The sequence below is a fragment of the Aspergillus candidus genome, assembly GCF_002847045.1.
Source record: "Aspergillus candidus strain CBS 102.13 unplaced genomic scaffold BDW47scaffold_106, whole genome shotgun sequence".
NCBI classification, from domain to species: domain Eukaryota; kingdom Fungi; phylum Ascomycota; class Eurotiomycetes; order Eurotiales; family Aspergillaceae; genus Aspergillus; species Aspergillus candidus.
Window position 1 is genome coordinate 26,560 of NW_020194111.1, and position 8,209 is coordinate 34,768.

Below are 8,209 nucleotides of genomic sequence, written 5' to 3' on the forward strand. Positions count from 1 at the left end.
CGAGACTACTTTAATAGTTACTATAGATCTATTTTTGTCCGTTCGACTATACGGTGCAGGAGAACGTATGCTCTGTATGGGTCGCTCGCATGTATCTGGTCTTATCGGCACACCCATGCTCTTATCGACACGTGACAACGACATCATCCATCTCCATTGCAGTTGCTGCAGTTTCCTTCTTTCTCTACCTGTTCCTCCTTCCGTGTATCGCTTTTTGGACACTATCAACCATTGGATACTCCCAGGTCACATCTACGAATGGAATCAGATGCTCTCCGTGCTCATCATGCCCGGCGTTGACGCGGATTTCTCTCGATTATCACCAGGGGATCTAAGGCACCCGACACTGCTCAAATGTAGTTGAGCCCGTCATGCCTTCAACAGATCGTATCAAGCCACTTCCGCCAGAAGTAGTGGCAAAGATCAAGTCCTCTACATCGGTCACCAACTTAAGCGACGTGATCGTGGAACTGGTCAAGAATGCCCTGGATGCAAATTCCCGTACGGTTTTCGTCACGGTCGATTTCCAGCGCGGAGGCTGCGTGGTAGATGACGATGGAGACGGCATTCTACCCGCCGAGTTTGAAGCGCATGGCGGATTAATGAAGGCGCACCGTATGTTTGATTGGCCTCCCAAAATATAGCCCTTGCTCAACATCACGCAGATACCTCGAGATTCGATGCGTCCAAAATGATTTACGGCCATCGGGGCTTATTTCTCGCTTCGTTATCCTCATTGTCGTTGTTGACAGTAACGTCACGGCATGTTCGTCATTCAACCACAAATACAGTTGTCTTTCACCATGCGACTCCGGTGGCGCGGTTGTGCCCGGCTCCCGCTCAACGCGAGCCTAGGTTTGGTGCGCATGGAACCAGTGTCACTGTCAACGATCTTTTTGGGAACATGCCCGTGCGTGTTAAGAATAGGGCATTGACCCTCCAAAAGCCGGACGAACTCGAGCGGCAGTGGGATGAGTTGAAGCAATCTCTGGTGTCGTTAATGGTTGCCAATGACCGCCTTAACAGACTAGTAGTATCTGATGCTGGTAAAGAACGAAAGCTTACCATACGGCCGCGCGCCACCAACGAACAGGCTGATGGTAGCTTGGACCGCCTCCGAGTTAGTTCTATCCTTGCGCAGGCTGGATTGGTTGATTCCCCAGATGCTAGTCATTGGGACACTGTCTCCGCCTGCGTTCCTGATCTTGCTATCTATGCTGCCATCTCTCTCGTTCCCAGCCCATCGAAAAGAGTGCAATTCATTTCCATAGGGATTGATCCGCTCCAGCAACGGAACAATGCAAATCTCCTGTACGGCGAAGTCAATCGCCTCTTTTCTTTATCCGATTTCGGTACGGGCTCGAGTGTGAGTTCTACCTCGAGGGAGTTTTCAAGTCGCGTTGGTCCAAATGCAAAATCCGCGGCCAAGTCAGTCAGTAAGTGGCCAGTGTTCTGCATTCGAATATACACGACCGATCCACAGAGAATCAACGGCGACGGTCAGGAAGGCCCTGAATCAGAAAAGTCCATCCAGCGTATCATAGATATCCTCGGTGCGCTGGTCAATGAATTTTTAAAACAGCATGACCTACGGCCGCGTGCTACGAAAGGATTTGGGAACAGAACACAGCTTCAGATGGGAGTCGAGAATGGAGACAAACCAAGCGCTCATTCTCGTGGCAAATATGGCACGACCTCCAGTACTGAAGAAGCTCTGGGTGGGCAGGTGAAACTCCCACCCTTCAAGAGGCGCGCACCCATAATTAGTCAGCACTTCGGAGACTGGTCGAGAATCAAAAGTGCAAGAGATATTTCCGAAATGTGCTCCCCAAGATTAAAGCACTACACCCCATCTCCGACGGACCCGGTCATTCACCAGCGTTCAAAGCGCAGGTCTCCAGAAAGGGCGAGTTACTTCCCACAGACACCGCAAACCGTGGGTGAATCAGACCCAGGGGTTGATGATAAGGGGACAGACACGGATACAGCTGTCACTTGGACTGATCCCTTGACTGGAAGAAGTCATCTACTAAATCCCCGGACCGGCCAGTCGATCGCTCCCCAGTCGACGAACTCGTTTCGATCCGTGCGAACGTCGGACAGCATAACCAGACCAAGATCCGCCATTCTGAATGAGACGAAAAACAAGTGGGTCGAAAATCTTCTGGAGAACTGGGATAACCCAACTTTTGGTCGTGCCGAACGCCCAATCAGCGCGATTGATATAGGTCCCGGTCATGAAGACGTTTCGGGCTTGGAAGCCAAATGTCGTGATCTCAGCGGTGAAATGTGTGAGCTACAAAAGTTCGGGTTGTCGAAGTTCCGCGGCAAGCTAAGCAGACAAAATCTGGAAAGGGCCGAGACAGTTGCCCAGGTAGATCGAAAGTTTATCTTGGCCAAATTGGGGACTACACCAGGCGGTCATGGCCTCGATGTCGCAGGGTCAGTGCTGGTCCTTATTGACCAGCATGCGGCTGATGAGAGATGCCGCGTGGAAGCTCTCTTCGAACGGTTTTTGGAGGGGGATTCCCGACGGATAGACACTGTCACATTGGATCCCATTGTTTTTGAGACCCCGTCCACCGAATTGGCTCTTTTGAAGCGGTATGCCGGATTTTTCAGTTCTTGGGGTGTAGGGTACACCGTGGAGCAGGGGCCTGAAGACAAACGAGCGTTTGTCTCCGTGAATACTCTCCCGAGGCTCATCGCAGAACGATGTCGAGTGGAACCAAGTTTGGTAACAGACCTCATCCGCGGCGAGATCTGGCGCCGCGAAGAAACAGGTGGAAGACCGACAACCGTCACAGCGACCGTCAGACCTCCGGACGCTGGCGAAGTGAACATATGGGTGAGACGACTGGACGGATGTCCACAGGGAATCATCGAGCTGGTGAACTCGCGCGCCTGCCGCACGGCGATCATGTTCAACGACATTTTGAACACGTCAGAATGCCAGAGTCTGGTCCGCCGGCTGGCGCGGTGCGTATTTCCGTTCCAGTGTGCGCATGGTCGGCCGTCGATGATTCCTGTCGTTATGACTGGGATAAATGATGCAGAAGAAGACTACTGGGAAGATACACCTGGGGAAGGGGTAGGGGTAGATTTTGTGGATGCGTTTCGGCGGTGGCGGAATCACATAGATTCTGGTGACTGACTACGGAGTAGGTCCTCTTTATCTATTTGCTTGGGTACATTATCTACTGGATACATTTCTCGAAGGAGATAGACAGGAACAGCGGAATTTTCAGGTACCGGTCTACTACAGAGCAGTAGTACACATAGCCATATATACAGAGGACAATAAATACATCCATCCATCCATTGAATCCATCCATGTAATCAATCCAATCCATTCCATTCCAATCCAGCTCAAACCAACCGAACCAAAAGCCAGAAAAAAGAACCAACAAGAAAGAAGAATAAACAATGAAACCAATGATACAAAATAATATAAATCCCACAAAAACAATCCCAAGACAGATGCAGATGCATCGGTCTTCGTATAACCAATCAATCAAACAGGGGAGGAAAAAAAGCCAGCAATACAGATAAAGTAGGTAAGTAGGTAAGTATGTAGGAAGGAGGAAGTATCGTAAAGATCATGCCGTGAGTTTTCTTTTCTCCCGTTTGTCCCATTTAGGTCCCGTCATTCCTCTTCCAAAAGTGGGACAAAGAGATGCATGACATAAGATTCGATACTGACACAGTCCGTTCGTCTATCGCTTTTCGAGTTCGATGGGATAAATGGTGAGGAAGCGAGGAAGAGGGATGAAATGAAAATCAAAAGTGCCGCCCGAGAATATTCACAAGAAAAAAAAAACAAAAAAAAAAAAACTAGATTGAAATTGCAAGGCCAAAAAACCAAGAAGTAGAAAGACGATACATGCTGAGGATAACACCGTGGAAGCATTAGGTAGAGTATAGTTCGTCGTAATTCGTTAAGGGGTGTCGGGGTGGGAGTGTAAGCGTATGAGAGTAAGGTAGCGGGAAGAAGGGAGAAGAGGAGAAGAAGCTAGCCATTTGTCGCAACCGACTTGGCTTTCGAAGGATGCGTCCAGGACAAAAAGTCGAATTTATCCTTCGCGTTCTCGAGGATCGAAGACGAGCTAGACTCCGATTGCAGGGACGGGGGAGGGCGCTGGGGCTGGGACACGCGCGGCTCCAGGACAAGCGAGCGGCGGTAGAAGGTCTGGAGGCTCATTTCGCCGTTGGAGCGGACGCGAACGAGCTCGTTCTGCATCCAGGCCTGCAACTCGGGGACCTCGGTGAGACGGTAGGGGATCTGGAAGCGCTGGAGCTCGCTGATGATTTTGGCGGTCTTCATGTGCTTGTCGAAGTTGATGACGGCCTTTTCGCCGTCCTCGGTGGGGAGATTGCGGACGGGTTGGTTGCCGTGGTCGACGAAGGTGAGGTCTGTGAGGTAGGTGCCTACGAAGGGGAGGCATGGGGGGACGTGGCCTTGGAGGCGCTGGCGGAGGACGGCGTAGTTGCGCGAGACGTCGACGATCCCGCGGAGGTAGTTTAGGGTTGCTTGGGTCTTTTGTGAGACGACCTCCCAGGTGCGCTTCAGACGCCCGATCATCGAGGAGTTCAGGGAGCAGATGATGGCCATTAGGGAGTCGTAGTTGTTGAGCTCGAGACACTTGTTGGCGATCTTGACCCAGTGCTTGATGATGACGGCGCGTTTCTTGGGCTCCTCGAGGTGGAGGATCGAGTCGGCGACCAGGTGGGCTAAGTCCGTGGAGAGGGTCGACATCGCCCGCACGTTGACTGCCAGCGAGCCCGACTTCTTCATCCACTCCGTCGCGAGGAGTTCCTCGGGGAGGATGGCGCAGAAGATGCGCATCTCCTTGATCGTGAACTGGCGCGCCAGTTCCATCGGATCGAAGTCCAGGATGGTGATGTTGGCTTCGCCGTTCTTCCACTGCTTGAGGAGATTGGCCTCCTTCTTGCCGAGGATGGGCGCCGGGAGGGGCGTGTCGGGGTGGATGTATTGCGCGGTGGCGGTGTTGGTCTTGCCCATCGAGGACACCAGTCGAGGCACGACCGGACCGTGCACCATGGAGACCTTCTCAGCCAGCTCGACCATCCGCCGGCCGGCCGACGGGAGATTCTCCATCAAGGTCGTGGTGGCAAAGTGCATCACGTAGTCGAGAGCCGTGTTGTCGCAGTCATGGCGCCAGTGGCTCTCGAGCCACCCTTTTAGCACGTTGTACACGCGAAGACGAACGGGACCCGCGGCCCGCGGGGTGTCTCCGATGTAGTTGAAGCGATCCACCAACGCCTCGGCGAACTCCATGGGCGTTGCAAAAAGCCGGAAGGTGAGATAAAAGGTCGAGACGAACACGGCGTCCGGAGTCGAGCCATGGGCGGTTAGCCTTTCCACCAACGCGCGTAGGCTCCCTCCCATGATCTGGCCATCCTTGAAGATCAACTCATGGGCGTAGGTCTTCTCCAGTATGTTGACCTCTGTCTCCTCGTTCTCCTCGGCGAGGGTGGAGTGACTGATACTGCCCTTGAGAGAGGGAACTTGGTAGTGGTTGCCAATGTCGGGCGAGGTGGCACGGGTGGAGGTCTGCGATACTCCGCTCATTTCAGAGTCGCGAAGATGGTTACTGTAGGCGAAGCTGCTGCCGTTGCTGGTGATTCCCCGGCCGAAGGAATCGCTGACATCGGATTTCGCATGGCTGTCGCGATGTTGATGGCGGCCACTGTGAGATTCCAGTGACGTGAAGGAGGGAGGAAACGACTGATCGCTGGCGGAAGTAGAGGGGGTTTGGATTCCTCCGTGGGAATTGAAGGAAGAGGGGGTGTGCATGTCGGCCATGCCGGGCGTGGAAGGGGAGTAGTGGCTGCTGCTCCCACTGGGGATCTGCAAGGGAGGGGGAGGCGGCCGCAGGGACACCTCCTGGGGCGGACCCGGGTCCCCGGTCTTGCTGGTGGGCCGCGGGGGTTGTGGCGTGCTGCTGACGTCTGGAACACTGATGGTGGGAACATCCTGGGGGAGCGCCTCGAGTTCGAAATCGCCGCTCTGCTCAAGCACCACGCGAGCCTTGGCCGTGCAATTCCCGGCCGCCCGCACGCAGTCCGTGGCGGCATCCACTAGGCGCTTGCCCTCGTCGGGCATAAACACCAGCTCGTCATCCGGGGAATGGGCGGGTCGGAAGGCGTCCCGCGCGGCGTAGACGAGCTCGGACAGGCGTTCGTACATCGAGTCACGAGCCACTTCCAACAGGCTATTGCCCTGGGGATTATGCTCGCAGACGGCCTCCACCACCGTCAGCAGGCCGCGGCAGGAGCGCACGGCCTGTTCCGTGGTGAGGACCAGCTCGGTGGAAGAGCGCGACTGCAGGTGCAGACCGATGAACGAGCCCAGGACGCCCAAGAACGCGTCATACGTGGCGTTGAGTTTTTCAGACGCCAGGTTCGGATTGCGGGCCGCGGCCGCGGGCGGGGTGTAAGACACGCGATGGGAGACGGAGATCCGCTTGGTGGTGACTGAAACCGGACGGAGCGGTTGGGATTCCGTGGAAGTGGGATCCATTCGGGTCGAGGCGCGACTCGTGTCCAATCGGCTGCGATTCAGGAGTCTCGACTCGTTCCGCTCGGTGTCCGCTTCCGACGGGGCGGATCCAAATGTCTCAGAGGCGGGCGTCGGCGGCATGTCTTGCGATTGCTGTTCGAGTTCGGCGATCGTCCTGCTCAGGCCAACTTCCTCGTTCCAGACGTCCAGGAATCGAACCCCTCGAGTTACGATGCGAAACGCCTTGAGCAGCATCTCGTCGACCATATACTCGACCTCGTCCTCCATCGGGTTCCCGTTGGCGATATCCTGGAATTTCTTCGTGGTACGGACCAAAGACGACAGATCGGCGAGGAGGGCTTTGCGGTTCCTGCGCAACGCATCCTGGGTTCGGACTAGCATCGAGTCCCGGGTAAGACATTCGGATTTTTCCTGGCTTTGTGTCAGTCCCATCACCGGTTGGACCCTATCCAGGGGACTTACCAGGAGAAACCGCACCCCCGCAATCAAGCCCCGGACCAGGTCTTGATTGCGGAAATCGGTCAGCGGGGAGCCACATCCGCCCCGGATGATGTCCCAGAAATCAGTCAGTGCCTTGAGCAGCGGACGCATCTGGAGCTGGTCGTATGCTTCGCAGTAGTTGGTGGGTAGCCAGCCGCGGGCCCCGGAGTCTAACAGGGTGCCATCGGCCCAGCCATTGGTGTGGACGGAGTGGACCAAGATGATGTCGCCTTGGTCTAAGGGAAGGGTGACGGTGGAAGGCGATACGTCGCCGGACGGGTGAAAGGGATAGAAGGCTCGTAGGTAGTTGTGAAAGACGGCTCTCGGGGTTTCGACCCGTTCCATGGTGGTCTGTTCCTGAGTGGTGGTGGTGGATGGCGTCAACGGCGGAGTCATCTGGCGGCTGTGTTCTGGGGAGTAGAAACTGCTCGTATGAAAGTTGGAATGTTGTTTGTCGATCTTCAATGGCGCAATGTGAGGCTTCATTGGTTCCATATCTTGCCTGTTGCGTTTTCACAGATGGATCAATAAGGTCGTCAAAGAGAGACCTCGAACACGTAATGTTCGGGTCCGGTTGAGTATACTAATCGTCCAGACACAACGACCACAGACCAGAGATTATACTTGGGAGCACACAATGAGCATGTTCACAGTAATGGTAAGAGATCCAAAGGTGATCTAATCAGTGTTGTATCGGGTCTCTGATAAGACCAGTGTGAGATCACGATCTAACACGACGGGATTCCATTAGATGTTGTCGACAGAGCTGGAGCCAGCGATTACAGAGGAAGCTTGGGAGGGGTTGGGAGTGTTTGGGAGGGGGGTGTTTTGGCAAGGGTTTTGCACAACAGCTAGGGAATGCCAAAAATCTAGGGAGGAGGGAAGGAAGCGAAAGAATGCTGGGGAAGGGTAACCGGTTTACTCGACATACCTCCAGACACGGCTCAAGACAGGGAGCGAGTTGAGAGAACAGCGAAAGCTGTTGTTTATACTGGACCAAACAGACACGTTTCCCCAGGAGACCTTCGTTGGAACGAGGTAGTATAAACAAGAAACGAGAGTCAAAAAGCAAGAAAATCCCGGGTGGGCACGAGTCCGGCGAATCGAACGACGGAGCGAGTGACGTGAGGAGGCCAAAGTAAACAGCTCGAGCCGGTGACCCTTTGTCCAATCCAAGGGACTGAT

At 54.5% G+C, this 8,209-nt stretch overlaps 2 protein-coding genes across 2 annotated transcripts; one reads left to right on the forward strand and one right to left on the reverse strand.

Moving 5' to 3' along the window:
* Nucleotides 1-106: 106 nt before the first annotated feature.
* Nucleotides 107-3,583, forward strand: BDW47DRAFT_7118 (putative DNA mismatch repair protein (Mlh3)). The gene is made up of 2 exons (XM_024819671.1): nt 107-615; nt 666-3,583. Exons 1-2 carry the CDS (start codon nt 372-374, stop codon nt 3,152-3,154), a joined length of 2,733 nt encoding a protein of 910 aa, XP_024667199.1. The 5' UTR covers nt 107-371; the 3' UTR covers nt 3,155-3,583.
* BDW47DRAFT_7106 (guanine nucleotide exchange factor) lies at nt 3,584-7,700 on the reverse strand. Its single transcript, XM_024819668.1, has 2 exons — nt 7,007-7,700; nt 3,584-6,955 (listed from the first exon to the last, which is right to left on the reverse strand). Exons 1-2 carry the CDS (start codon nt 7,517-7,519, stop codon nt 4,013-4,015), a joined length of 3,456 nt encoding a protein of 1,151 aa, XP_024667200.1. The 5' UTR covers nt 7,520-7,700; the 3' UTR covers nt 3,584-4,012.
* Nucleotides 7,701-8,209: the final 509 nt, after the last annotated feature.